At 36.6% G+C, this 15,639-nt stretch overlaps 1 protein-coding gene across 4 annotated transcripts in view; it reads right to left on the bottom strand.

Moving 5' to 3' along the window:
• Positions 1-15,639, bottom strand: part of KIAA0586 — an 88,558-nt gene that overhangs the window by 66,679 nt on the left and 6,240 nt on the right. For all 4 annotated transcript variants that reach the window (XM_081157608.1, XM_081157610.1, XM_081157607.1 and 1 more), the window contains exons 6-11: positions 9,856-10,027; positions 8,892-9,113; positions 6,745-6,895; positions 4,828-4,995; positions 3,801-3,924; positions 513-645 (exon numbers count right to left, since the gene is read on the bottom strand). In XM_081157608.1, the coding sequence (XP_081013734.1) occupies positions 513-645; positions 3,801-3,924; positions 4,828-4,995; positions 6,745-6,895; positions 8,892-9,113; positions 9,856-10,027 (970 nt within the window). The remainder of the gene's footprint in view (positions 1-512; positions 646-3,800; positions 3,925-4,827; positions 4,996-6,744; positions 6,896-8,891; positions 9,114-9,855; positions 10,028-15,639) is intronic.

Here is a 15,639-nt window from a genome sequence, read left to right as displayed (position 1 = left end):
CAAAGCTTTGGAAGAAAAAACAATAAATTATTGATTTTTTTAAAAAAAGAATACTTGGCAATTAAGGCTTCTTTCCATTTAGAAGTACTAATGTGAATGTTAAGTGAAACAGGGCTGAGAAGTCCATAGTGGTGGTAGGCAGTCCAGTGGCCAATAAAAACTACCTCTGGTGAAGAAGCTAAAACAAAACGAGAGAAAGTTGGCTCTAGGCAGGCACGGCAGATACTGTGAACTGGATAAGCAAGGCCCATCCACAGTTCTCTCCCCCGCTTCCTCCCTCTCCAATAGAAGCTGTAAAGCTAGAGGGGGCCATGTGGCTCCATGCTAGCCAAGAAATCACTTGCTGAGGGCTTCTGGAAAAAACCTATAGAGAGAACAGACTGGGTTGACATGTCTTTTTTTAGTGCTTTGTCTCCATCTTTACTCTTGCTTTCTGTCTTGGTAACGTTTCTATTCCTTCATAATTTTTACCTTTACTAATCATCAATTTTAGTATCCTGTTGCCACTTTACCTGGAGTATGCCATTTGTTTCTTTCCTTTTTTGGCCAAGATCATAAAGAACATTATCAGACTTCTGCACAGTCGCCTTAGCTGTTCCTAGTTCTTCATAGGAAGGAAATCTTTCAGAGCATAGAGTAGAAGTGCTGTGAAAGATTTAAAAATAAAGTGTCCTAAATTGTGATAAATTCAGAAAACATTTGATTACATAAATCTTTGAGGCATTCTTAGTTACATGAATTCTAAATGGTGTTCTTTTAAAACTGTACAATCAAATTAATCAATTGTATGATTAAACATATATAACACAAAATATCACAAGAGACAAAATTACTTAGACCAGACTGAGTAATTAGGCATAACAGGAAAAGAGTAGAAAAGGTTTTACTCTGAAGAAGCTAACATGCAGACTTTCACAGAATGGTTGAGTAAGAACCTCTAAAAATCCTCTTCTGCATAAGAGCAAAAAGAACACTTGCAAAAATAGTCAAAACCAGCTTTTTCAGAACTCTGGAAAGTAAACAAAGGCTTACAAAACCTGGGAAACATTAATGAAGAAAATGGCTGATTCTCAGTAAGAACAGGAAAATGTGTTGCATTTTTAACCTGCTCCATTCCCACTGCACTTTCCCCAACTCTGTGGTAGCCTTGAAAACCAATAGTCTCACAACAACTGAAAAGGGCAGAACAGGTTTGGAGCTCCTCAGAAAGTCCCATTCACAGGGTTTCTCTTTATTTGACTTGATTGAGAGCTAGCTCAGTGAGAAACTCTATCCCCCGGTCACTTTTCAAAAACAGTGGCAAACTGTTTAACATCTTAGCTGCCTGAGACGGCCATATCAGTTGAGGTGAACAAGAGAGTTTGCCAATAAACTAAAAATCTGAGGAATGAAATGTCCATTGTGTAGCTCTGAAAAGTTCCAACATATTACAGGGGATTTAGAAGGTCATGTGCAGGTACAGGAGGGCTATGTGCACATGCCCAAGAAAGACCTGAGAAGGGACTAATCTCACATCTGGCTGAATTGAGGCTCTGTGCAACAGGAGGTTAAGGCTAACAGAGACTTATAAACTGCTGGAGCACTGAAGGTGTTCCCTAAATCTCCACACACACCCCCCTCTCTCTCACACGTACACACACACCTGCTTGGCAAAGAGGGCAACTCAATCATTCAAGGCAGTTAAGGAAATCTCTTTCCAATCATTAGCAGACTTTAGCTAAATAAATAGAGACTTTCTTTACATGGCAAAGAATACAGAATTTAGTCCAGGAAAGAGCATCAAGAAAACAACAAACCCTGGGGGGAAGGGGGGAAGAAGAATTTCCAGAGTTGTCACATTATATTATTTTAAATGTCCAATTTTCAACAGAAAGTTTTGAGACACACAAAGAAACAGAAAAGTTGGATAAGATCAGACACAAGAAAAACGATAGTCAATAGAAACTGTTCTTGATGAACCCCTAATATTGGGCTAAAGACTATAAATTAGCAATTACTAAAGAAAACCAGGTTCAAAAATTAAAGGAAAGTGTAAGAATGAAGTCTCAGCAAACAGAGAATAGCAACAAAGACAGAAACTACTAAAGTAAAACAAATACAAATTCTGAAGTTGAAAAATACAATAACTGAAATGTAAAATTCACTAGACAGACTAAATAGCATATTTGAGTTGACAGAAGAATCAGTGAAATTAAAGATAGGTTAACTGAGATTATCCAGCCTGAAAGACAAAGAGAAAGAAAGAATGAAAAAAACTAAGAGCCTCAGGGACCTGAAGGGCATCAACAAGCACACCGACATGCAACACAGCCCTAGGAGAGAAGAGAAAGGTCATGTGCACCATTTAACTATACAAGGAAATAAAGGCCAAAAACTCCCCAAATATAGTAAATATTAATCCACTCATCCAAGAACTCAACAAACTCCAAGTAAAATGAACTCAGAGAGCCAAACAGACACATCCTAGTCACACTGTCAAAACCCTCAGGCAAAGGGAGAATGTTGAAAGCAGTGAGGGAAAAAGGACTCATCATGTACAAAGATTCCTCAGTAAGATTAACAGTCTGCTTCTCATCAGAAACGACAGTCCAGCGAGAGGACATATTCAAAGTGCTGAAAGAAAAAGAAAGTCAACCAAAAATTTTAAAAAAGAGAAGAAATTAAGGCATTCCCAGATAAACAAACTTAGAGGATTCATCACTAGCAAATCTACCCTACATGAAATACTAAAGGAGCCCCTCAGAGTAGAACAAAAGGACACTGGACACTAACCCAAATCCAAGCAAAGAAATAGAGTACTGGCAAGGTGAACTATAAAGGTAAATATTTTAGAAACTACAAAATGTATTTTTATTTATAACCCCTTTCTTCTCTTATTTAAGAGGAACTACATAAAACAATAATTATCAAGCTGTATAGACAGGCTTATAATGTATAAAGATGTAATCTGTACAATAGTAATAGCAGAAAGAAAGGGAGAAAGAATAAAGTTGTATTGGAGCAAAATCTTTGAATCCTACTGAATTGGTATCAATCCTAACTAGATTGTTTAATTAAAATGTTAATTGTAATCCCTATGGCAATCACTAAGAAGGGAATTAGGTAGTTTTATAAATGAACTAAAAATATCTGCTAAATAATAATGAAAATATGCATAGTTAGAACTGACTTAAATGATATAAACAGGAGTGATTTCACACAAGGTAAGGAAGTATAAGCTTTAAGGACCTTCATTTGCACAGGCCTCTTCAAAGGTGCTGGGAGGGGTCCTACCAGTTTTGTATTCAAAATTTTATATTTTCTTAAATAGGGTCCCCCAAATTATATAAACTAGGAGCCTCATAAAATCTGGATTAATCCCTAGATATGGATACTCCCTGGATAAAGGGGCAATTAAAATAGAACCTTTCAGCTTTAACATCTTTTGAATTGGAATAGTATAAATATGGAAAAGAAAATTCTGAATATTAAGTCAAAAGAAAAACAATTATTTTTTACATTTTATATCTATATATATTTTCATTCTCACCTGAGGATATTTTTTCCATTGCTTTTCAGAGAGAGTGGAAGGGAGAGAGAAACATCGATATGAGAGAGACACATCAATTGGTTACCTCCTGCACATACCCTGATGGGGGCCAGGTATTGATTGAGTCTGCAACTGAGGTACATGCCCTTGGCCAGAACCGAGCCTGGGACCCTTCAGTCCACAGGCCAATGCTCTGACCATTGAGCAAAACCAGCTAGGGCTGAACAACGCTCTTTTCCATCCAGCTTTTATTCCAGTCTCTTGTTTTTACCTGTCTGTCCTTTCAGGATTCCATCCTATTTTTGACCTTGTTAGTGAGGTTTTGTCTGAAGATTCACTTATTCTTGTCAAAGAATCCTGATTATTCAAAATTTGTTCCAATAGTCTTACAGTTCCTAAAGAGAAATAACAGCATCATTTTTCAAGTACTACTTCATTCCTCTTTTATATAATATTTCACATGTATTTATACCAAATTAGCTCCTTCTGATGGTGATCAACTCAATTCACTCTACAATGTAGGCTATAAATACACTCATCAAATAAAACTAATTTCATAACTCATGAAAATGATCCAGGTGAAAGTTTAGGCCTGATTTTATTTCCATTACAGAAAAAAGGAATTTGGAAGCGAAGTTTTTCTTCATAGCAACTATCAGCTGAATCTTCTCTTTAGCCTCATCTTTAATGAGACTACATACAACCTTTTCTTGGTGAAGATGGTTTTTAAAGATTTTATTATTTTTTTAAATTCCTTAAAACTCCTCAAATGTGTCCAAAACAGGACTTAAATACATTAAGGAATAAAAGCTTATACTTAACATTTTCACCTACTTTTCCTAAAGGACTATATTTAAGGGTCTTAATTATTTCAGGTCATTTATAAAAGTTAATATATGAGCACTTTATCCAACTGAACACAGTAACAAATGTTAAATTTCTCTGAGTTTTATTACTGAAACTCACACCTAAAAACAACATAAGAAAACATGCTCTAAAATGATCAGCAGAGCATTATTTTTTATTTATTAAAAGCAAAATTTGTTCATTAAAGGTTTAATAACCTATAGAAGACAATCAAAATATAATCATAAGTGTATATCTCCAACTCCTTCTATGAAGAATCTAAAGAAGCTTGATTTGCCCAAACCATTTAAAGAAAACTATTAAAAATAGAGAGCCCACTTTAGTTACTATCAAGCTCATTAGAAAATTATAATACTGAGTGTGGAAATCTGTTCCTAATATGACATAGGCCTAATAAAAGTAGTGGGTGCTAATAATAATTGCTTTATTACCTGCATGACCTGATATCTCCATATTTTCTTTTTCTTCCACAGGATTTTCCCTCTTTGATATTTTATCATCCTTTGAAACTGGTATCGGAGCAAACTTGCGAGGTGCTGGGGTCTCCAAAGGAGATTCCTGTTTATCAAAGCCCGTATCTTCAACCTCCCTTGATGGTGCTTAAAAGAAAAGAAATTTAACTTACTTCTTAAAAAGTTTACATTGTAGAGTGTTCAGCTTCCCCATATTTTAAAAATAAAACCAAAGTTATAAAGAATATATAAGTCATTAACAAGTATATAGAAATAACTTCACCCTCACTAAAAAGCAAAATAAATCAACAGACTATAAATATTTTACACATATAGCTAATAAGCAAGAAAAAAATCAATATGATAATGTTCAGTGCTATTTAAGCTGTGGTGAAAATGGCATAGCCGGGCACTGCCTGTGGCAATAAAAACTGGTAATACCTCCCTGGCCGGTTTGGCTCGGTGGTCAGTGTGTGGGCCCGTGGACTGAAGGGTCCTGGGTTTGATTCCCGCCAAGGGCACGTACCTCGGTGCAGGCTTGACCCCCAGCCTTGGTGGGGGCTAGTGCAGGAGGCAACCAATTGATGTGTGTCTCTCACATCGATGTTTTTTTCTCTCTCTCTCCCTTCCACTCTCTCTGAAAAGCAATGGAAAAAATATCCTCTGGTGAGGATTTAAAAAAAATAAAAAAGGTATAGGAAGTACTAAACATTCAACAGACTATCATTCAGTCATTAAAAATTAGTATTTTGAAAATAATTATGTAAACATACGAAATGCTTTTGGTATGCTAGCAAAGAAGTAGTATGAAATTATATTTATGCTACAACTACAAGGACAAAAATGATGTATGCCCAAGAAAAAGTATAGGAACATATAAAGTTTAATTTGAATTTTTAATTTACTCATTTTAAAAAATTTGTTACTGTCACTAAAATATACGGAAAAAAACACAATTCGGTATACAATCAATAAAACAAACATCTTTTTCCTTTAAAACTCAGGTGTGAAAAAACAAAATTACAAGCAAGTAGTTTTCCAGAACTGAGCATGAAACAAGTGTCTACTTCTATAGGAAGCACATGGGAGGGTCATAAGGAAACCCAAGTTCTGGCAGAAGCTCTGCCGCTCTTACTCTCATGCCAGATGACCTTGACCAAGCAAGTCATAACCTTCCTGTGCTTCATCTTCCTCCCTTCACAGCTTAAAAATGGACTCATATCACTTCACAATAGTTTTGTAAGGACCATTAATTTGTTGTAAAACAAAGAGCCTAACAATATAAGGAATCTTTAATACGTATGTAGTACAACAGCGTTCTAACAAATCAAATGCTGGGGATATTGTACTACATGGATCTGTGTATCATGAAAGGAATAGTCCTTGATTTTCATTAATTCATTATTCAAATATTAATAATTTAGAATACATGCATTCATTCATTTTAAATTCCAAAGGTTTCATACAAATAAGCTATGTATTCCTCTATTATAGAGATTTTAAAAATCCTATTAAGATAGACAGACTTGCATTACTAACTCTGAAAATACTTAGAAATCATTTATAATTATACTCAGGTGGTTTCTCTCCTGACAGAATCAATAAAAATAGTAAATCCACAGTTTGCCAGAGAACTGGAGAATTGATTATAAGCATGTTTGACACTAGATAAGTAAAACTTTCCTAAATTTATAAGTGCTTCTGACAATTTATGAAGGTTATTAATTAAAACCATAAACTAAGACATGATCAAGTTTCCAAATGACCTAAAAATTACTTGACCTACAAAAAGAACTGATTTTTATAAAAGACTTAATCTTCTACAACCCAATAATATACCACAAAGAAAATTTATAGCTGACATTTTTAATTCATAGAAAACTACATTTGTTTTACCTTGTTTGGAAGCAAACAAGTTATGTGAAGATAGGTTACTGCTACCATGATTAGAATGGTCTGGTTTTACAGAACAGTTTTCCACTGCTCTAGGAGGCACAGTAGCAGGCTGAAAACTACTAGTCTTGAGTGCAGCACTAATGAAATGAGTCTAGAAGAAAATTATGTTATTAATTTCAAATATCATTTGAAAGAGTTAGACGACAAAAAACATTGAAATTTATTAGAAGACTTAAAACAATTCATTCAATTTAATAAACAATGAAAATAAATACATTATATGCAACTATCCACTGTAGCAGTAATGCCACTAGAAGGATATAGAATTACAAAGGCCTGGATTCAGCCTGGCTCTGTGGTATGACCTTATCATTTTATGTAACTAGCCTAAACCTCAATTTCTTCCTTTCTCATTCAGAGATGGCTCAGGGGACACTGAAACAGGCTAGGAGATGACCAGAAGAAAGGGGACCTCTACTTCAACCAGATAATTTAAAACCAAAACATCTCATCTTTTATATTATGGATGATTTTGTTTTGAAGTAAAGGATTAAAAACCATTGCTAGTAAGCACTTAAACGGTAGCCATACTTAGCAGCAGCAATAATATATGCACTTATATATAAGTGTAAATTATAGCGGTAACTGTTTTCAGTGCTATTTATGAAAATATCTGAAATGTATCAGTATCTTATCCAATAAAACTGATTTTAAAAGAGAGTTTTATGCCGAGTAAAGAAAAACCTAAAAATATTTATAGTTTTACAGTATTCTTATAAAAGTGTAGAGATCTCTCTACACGAAACAGATGGAAGAGGCTCAATAAATTTCATTTCATTAAGCATTTATTGAACTGCTAATATACCTAGTATGTCACTGAAACCTCAACTTTCTCTGTAATTATATGCTTTATAAATAATACATCTGAATTAGCAAAGATTCCATTCTTCCAAAATCAGAAAGTCAATAAATTATGGGTTTATTAATGGAAGGATGGATGAATGGCAGAAAGACAATAGGACAAGGAAGACCCTCTCTTTAAGTTATCAATGTGCTTTTCAAATGTGTCATCTCATTTTGTCCTAAACAAAAAAATGACAATATTTTCTAGGTAAAGAAATAAAGGCTCACAGTACAGTTATTTGTAGACTGAGAACCCTCATAGGCCTACTCCTAGCCTCTTACTAGATAACATGCAGCACACTCAATTTTAGTCGTGCATGGGGTACTTAACGAAATCTTTACATTGTATGCCCATGATCATTCCAATAAAAACACTATCTTCAACCACATAAAAGCTCAAGGCAAACTCTATTAAGAAGTCTTAAAAATTACAGCATATTAGTGTTCACTTTGTAACAATATATCAAGCTATAACAAACTTATTTTTTTAAATGTTACATTTTAATTTAATTTTTAAAATTTTAAAGTTGCACATTAATTAGAGAAAAAGTAAATTAAAACCAATGTATTTATAATGCTGGTCATTTACCCATTGAAAAAAATTTTTTTAAGTATACCGAGTACTTGAATGCTGGGTCCTATCCCGGGATCTGGAAATTCCACAATAAATAAGAAATTATACTATCAGCTTCTTGCGAGGATAACTTTTTGTTATAATAGCTCAGTGCCTCATATTTAAAAGACACTAAACAATGTTCATTCTTTTAATTAACTGCAGAAGCAATAAGTATGCTGGATGTTTTCATCCAAGTGTGTGCATCAGAATGATTAGAGAGCTTTTAATTCCCAGACCCCAACTCAGACCTGCTGTCTCAGAATCTCGGAGAGGTACAGCATGTGTATTTTTATAAAGCTCTCCAAGTGATTCTCCTGCACATTTTCAGGCTAAGAAACACTGATGTAACAAATAAGTGCAATGTGATGTGAGCACTTTAAAAATGGTATGAATAGAAATACCACAAAAGGAGAAGCCAACTGTAAGGAGAGGTCCTACAGAACTAGTGACATTCGAACTGGAACATGCAGAGTTGTCCACACAGGTGGGAAGAATGACGAACAAGCATCATTATTTCAGAACTAAAACTCTTATAATCTAACGAGCTACTGCAATTATCAATGAATATCAGCTTAGAGACCCAAGTGATGAAAGATCATGGGATGTGTGCTGGCTTTGGTAGAGATACCTGAATATCTATTTGTTGTTGTTGTAGTTTTTCAAGATGTCTAATGTGCTGCTCCATAAACACATTCATTTGCTTTTCATGATCATGACAATGTAGCTTCTCGTGTTTATTCTGAATGCTTGTTTGCTGCTCTGTAACACGCTGTAACTGTTTGTCAGTCTCCTGTAACTTATTGAGTAATTCTGTAACAGAATTGACCTTTGCTTCCAAATCACTCTGCACCTAAGGCAATAAAAATATCAAAAGATATAAAAATATGCTCAATTACTGAAAATTATTTAAAGCAATTGATACTGAGAAATGATCAAACCAGATTTTTACCCTCTAAATCTCTGATGATTTAATGCCTTTATTTTTATAATCACAGAAATAAAAGGGACAACATAGCTATCCTTAAGTAGATCTTTTCTCTCATAAAAAATACCAAATCTGCCACACAATTTTTATAATGTGAGAAATAAAATACTTAATTAGAAATTTAAAAGAAGGAAATAGCAAAACAAAGTAGCTTTAGATACTTCACTAATCTCAGGCTGAGCGAGGTCAGCAGCCTGGAGTTCTAGTCTTGGCTCTGGGACCTTGTGCTGCTCTGACCTGCTTCTCAGTTTTCCCATTTATGAACTGAAAGGGTTGGCAGAGATGACCTCTAAAGTCCCTGCCAGCTCTGAAATAAGGATGGCCAACTGTCCCAGGTTGCCCAGAACTTAGGGTTCCCAAGACGAAATATCTTCAGTGCTAAAACTGGGAAAGTCCTGTGTTCTCTAGCATTTTCACAGCAATGAGGAGGTAAGTCTCACAACTTCTGGGAAGTAAAACACCGGCACAAAAAGGAAAATGCTTTCAAATTGAGAGCAACTAAAATGTCCATAACCTACAGTTGAATGCAACCATTTACAGAATCAGTTTCTAAAGATTTTCACATTTTACAAAGTAGATGAATGAATATCTGGGGAGAAAAATATACTTTTATCAGTGGAGCGGCTGTTGCAATGGCGGCGGCAGTCGCTGCAGCCACAGTTGTAGCTGGATCCACGCCGCTGGGTGAGGTTCTAGGCTCCTGAGCAACAGCGTCTTCTGTGCCTGCATCCTCTAAAAGCTGTACCTTTACTTCCTTAAACACAGGCATGCTTTGAGCTCTGTAAATAAAAAAGGGATACAAATATATTCAGTAAGCTACTTTGAACATTTCAAGAAATACCTAAGTGGTAATCTGCTGAAAGTGAGTTTTCTTGTGTTTTTTAAGAAAGCAAATCACCTGGTTTTCCCTATCAGCATCTTTTCAGTCATTTGGCTAATGAAATCTATCAAGCTAAACACTAAAGAAATAAGATAATTCCTTGAAGGCAGTGATATTTCAGAAACTAAGACTTCCGCATGGGAAAAAGACATAACCACAATTACAAAGATATATAATCAAGATGAACAAAATACAGAGGCATGGATAAAGGGAACAGACTGACAGCTGTCATGGGGAGGGGACTTGGGGGGCTGGGTGAAAGAAGGTGAAGGGATTAAGAAAAACAAAAAACAAAAACACATATGTAACACAGACACAGACAACAGTGTGGTGTTAGCCGGAGGGAAAGGGGGGTGGGGGAGTAGGTGGAGGTGGGGCAAGGCGGGTAAAATGGGGACTGAAACTTTGCTTGGGGCAATGGGCACACGATGCAGTGTGCAAATGATGTTTTCAGTTGTACACCTGAAACCTAGATGGCTTTGTGAACCAATTCCACCCTAATAAGTTCAATTAAAAGATAAAATAAATAAGTAAATAAAAATAAAACATGCAGAAAAGGCTCTAAGAATTTAAGTACCAAGTTTTATTTCCACAGGAAAACAACCCAAGGAGGATTGTTAAACTGATGAAAGTTATTTTTGAATTGTAGCTCATTTAGATTTAATTTTAAAATGTCACATGATTTTTTAAAACAGGCACAAAACACACACTATTAAACAGCCTGAATTAAAAATTAGTCTACCAAATTTGGCTTCCCAGCATCTGGGATAATAATGCCGAGGCTCAAACCACCAACCTTTCAGTTAACAGTGGAAGGCGCTGATTGCACACAGTACACCTGAAAGTTATATAATTTTATTAACTAATGTCACCCCAATAAATTCAATTAAAAAAAATTTTTTTTAAATGAGTCTAGCAAATATATACATATTTGCAATAAGATGTTTAACTAAATACTAAAAATAAAAGACAGGTCAATTGCCCTCTATATTTGGCCTAAAGAAGACAATGAGCCCTGGCCAGTGTGGCTCAGTTGGTTGGGCATCGAGGCAGCTGATTGATGCTTTGCTCTCACATCAATGTTTCTCTCTCTTCCTCTCCCTTCCTCTCTCTAAAAGTAAAATTTTAAAATGTTAGAAAAATAAGTAAATAAATCACTGACAAAACTGAAGTGTCCCTAGTAAAAGAACCTAAGTAAAATCGGCAGGAATGCGCTCCATCCCCAGCTGCTGGATTTCCCCCCTTGATTTTTAGAGAAGACACAGAACAGCTCTCCAACTTACTCCTCTTTGATATTTCTGCATTTCTACTAGGAGCATCATTTTTCTCTGCCTGAAAATTGTGAAGTTATCTTGAGTTCTCTACCCTCCGCTAACCTCCTCAAACCCACCTGAGTCATCAAATTGTGTCAATTATTTCATCACAATTGCAGGAACAGTGTCATAGAATTATAGAAGCAGGGAGAACCCAATGGGCCATCTATCCCAACTTCCTAAGTTTACAGATGAAGAAACAGGTCCACAGAGATCATGGGATTTAGCTGATCAAAGTCACATAACTAGTAAGTAGCAGTTAGGGTCTGACTCCGAGGTCTCCCCAGGCCACCTCGCCTTCTCTCTCAGAACAGCGCTTCTCCCTTATTACTTCTCCCTCTCTGTAAAACACGTCATCACCTCCTGCCAACGATTTTCATTCTTCCAGTTTTTACTTGCTTAAATACTGCCCACACATGTTTCTCCACCATTCAAAAATCTAAAAGTGTTCCTTACAGCCACTAAATAGGCTAATTTCTTCTGGCTGGCCTCCCACGCACGCCATTCTCTGGCCCTGCCCTAGCTTCCTAATACCTCCTATTACTTCACAAAACCTCTCTGGAGTCCCGCTCCCACCCCCTGCTCCACGCACGCCACTCCCACAGCTCACTCCACGCCCTTTCCCACTCTGTTCTCTCAGCTTCTTCTATCCACTTATTATAACCTCCTCCTTCAAGATCCACCATCAGCCTTACCCTTTTAAATAAGCCTGTCCTTGCCACACCTCCTCTTGCTCTCTCCCTTCATCACTCCTTTTGCATTTACTGCCTGTATCACACAATTGAGACTTGACAGTCAGCCATGCTATGGTTTAAATGTGTGTACAGAACAGTTTCATAATATACTGAATGCAATGCTGTTTCCTATGAGTTCTAGTCCCTATTTCCTCCACATGTGTACATATTCTCTTCCCGACTAAGCTCTAAGCAACCTGGGTGGGGTCGAGGCGGGGGACTTATTTTATACCAAACAGCAGCTAACAAAGTGCTAAGCGCATAGCAGGTGCTCAATATACGTATACTTAACTGACTGAGTGGTGTACTAAGAAAATGTAATTCAGATATTCCCTACCTCTCATTTCTGTCTGAGATCTGAGTATGACTTACCCTTTAAGATCTCTCATCCTACATTAACTGACGAACAAGAGAAATAACATTATAAGGCTAGACACCAACCTCTTTTATAGGCTTTTAAATTTTATGCTTTCCGCTATCAAATTAATAAACACTCAATGTAGCAAATGTAAAAAGATTCCAACTGTTAAAAACTGGAAAAACAGACATAATTTCTTATCTCATTCAGAAGAAACTATTTCCTTCTAGTCTTTTTTAAAAATGTTTTTCTTCATTCCTAAACCTTCGGAATCTGGCAACTATCCCATTGCTGTGCTGGAACTTCTCTCGCCGAGGCCACTCATGACTCTTATTCCATTCAATGGCCCGTTTCAGTCCTTTCCTTTCTTTACCTCTGAGCAGCACATCAGACTTAGAGCCTCATTCCCCTTGGCTTTGTTAGCACCATACCCCCACAACTCGGGACAAACCTTCTGAGTAGCAATTAGTAGCTAGCTTGCTACCTCTGCGTATCTCCCAGGAGTCCGGTTTTCTCAGCCCCATCCTATGCCATCTTTCTCTTCACTCTCACTGAGCCACTGCAACCATCTCCAGAGCTTAGACTACTGTCTACTTCCTGATGACTTCGAATCTGGATGTCCAACTTAGATCCCTTTTGTGAACTTGACCTTTATATTCAATTTCTTACTGGACATTTTTTTACCTGGATGTCTCATAGGTCACTCAAATCCCTTCCCGCATCCAAAATGAAATTTATTCCTCTAATGATTTTCTCAAAAATTTCCTTTCTCAGTGAATAATACTCCTGACCATGCATTTATACAAGGCAAAAATCTCAATTCATCAATTCCTGTCAATTCTATTTCCAAATTATCTTCCAACTCTGTCTACTTTTCTTCAGTGCAGCATGATTCCTACCCTCATTCCACCACTCCCTCATGTATTCAGGAATAATCTAACCCATTTCTCAAAGAGATCCTGGAAAAATGTATAGTCAGTTGGCTTCCTGTACTGCAGTCAGCCCTTTTCCAACACATTCTTTGATATAACCACCTGAGTGAGTCTTTTAAAACTTTTAAACGGTTTGCCATTTCTCTTGAAGTCCAAACTCTTTAAAAGGAGTTTATAACCTGGCCCTCTGCTTACCTGTCCAGTCACATGTAAGGCCATTCTCCCCTTAGTTCTAGACACTCTGGCCCAACTCTTCACTCCTATAAGGCTCTAGTTTATTACCTTTTATTATTATAGCTTTAGAGCATACTATGACATCAAATAGGGGAAATTTGCCATCACTCCATTTTTGTTCCTCCAAAATTAGCTATTCTCAACTGTGTGTATTCTATATGTATATATTCTTAACTGTATGTCCTTGTAGGTAAATCTTAGAATCACTTTGCCAAATTCCATCTACCATTTTCAAAAAAAAAAAAAAAAATCAAGTGACACAGGCTACAGAGAAATTTATTTCTTTAGACATAATTAGACTGTCTTTTAACCCAGCATAAAAGTCATTTTTATCGTTCTGATTCAATTATTATTCTCTATATTTGCAATTATCTTCTTAGAGGCTTTTCCTAGTTTGTTTTTTAAATATTCTGTTCATTCATCCTGAAATAGGGAGATAACTACTATCAACAGATGAGGGAAGTGTTGCCCTGGCTGGTTTGGCTCAGTGGTTACAGTGCTGGCCTGTGGACGGAAGGGCCCTGGGTTTGATTCTGGCCAAGGGCACGCATCTCAGTTGCAGGCTCGATCCCCGGCCCTGGTCAGGACTCAGTCCCCAGCCCTGGTGGGGACTTGTGCGGGAGGCAACCAATCGATGTGTCTCTCTCACACTGATGTTTCTCTTTCTCTCTCTCTCCCCCTCCCTCCCTCCCTTCCACTCTCTCTGAAAAGCAATGGAAAAAATATCAAGTGAGAATTTAAAAAAAAAAAAAAAAGAAGGGTAGTGCTCCCTCAGTCTGCTGCTTGTTTAGGAAAACCTTCCCCCTCTCGGGTCTGTGAGTGCTGAGAGGTCTGAGAGACTTCAGCTCGGAGAGTTCTGACCTGAAGGTAAGTTGATCAAGTCCCTACTATGGTTGCAAGCAGCCACTTCTATCAGATGACAGCTGGATAAAAGTGATAATCACTTTCTGTCTAACTGAGGCAGATGGAATCCACAATTTTCAGTTCAAGTACAGAACGTGGAAGACTGCACCACTCCTCATGCCCCTACTTCTTCTTTTTCATGTATATTTACAAACTCCAGTATACAATATACCATCGAAATTACTTTCCTAACCACACATATTCGGAATTGCAGGCTGAACAAACACAAAGAGGAAAGACATGATGAGGCCAAACAGCCAGTTGTAAAATTCTGGCGGGCTCAGATCACACCTCTGTGGCTTAGAGATAGTATTATTTTTGTGTTTCCCACGCATAACATGTATGGATAACTAGGAGAAAAAGAATAAATTTTTTATTTTAGTACTTGTGTATTTATTTTAACTGTATTATTAAAAATACTAACTTCCAAATTTCAGAAGTAATATAAATCTCTCACTGAATAAAGTGAGAGTTCAAAAGTAAGTAAAAATTTTTCCTATTTTCTAAAGAGGTTCAGGAGTAGTATACATTTAGCCTAAGAATATCTACTCATTCCATCCCCACTAATGACAATAATTTTTTAAATTGCCTCCAGAGTAGTGGATGTATTCTTTCATATTTATCAAGGTGCTGTTGACAGGGTTGGTTTTGTATTGTACTGATATTTAAGATAAAGTTGAGAGGGAACATTTAAGCGAAATAGTAGCCATGGGCTCCCTTCACTCCATCCAGATACTAAGCTTGTCCCTTTCTCAAATCTTGACCAGGAGAAGTCTAAATATCCTTTGGTGGTAAATAGCAGATATTATGTATTTGGAACTACCTGACCACTGCTACAAGGTATAGTAATGTGATTAAGACCACAGGCTCTAAAGCCCAGACTGCCTGTGTTTAAATTTTAGTCTAGTGTCTACTTGCTAAATGACATAGGGAAAAATCAATCTCCCTGGGCCTCAGTTTCCTCATCTATAAAATGGGAATTCCATAAAATTAAGATGGTAATGGAATCTATTTCATTGGATTTTGTGAATATTAAA

Source organism: Miniopterus schreibersii (assembly GCF_964146895.1).
Source record: "Miniopterus schreibersii genome assembly, chromosome: 1".
Lineage (NCBI taxonomy): Eukaryota > Metazoa > Chordata > Mammalia > Chiroptera > Miniopteridae > Miniopterus > Miniopterus schreibersii.
This window is presented reverse-complemented; position numbering and strand designations above follow the sequence as displayed.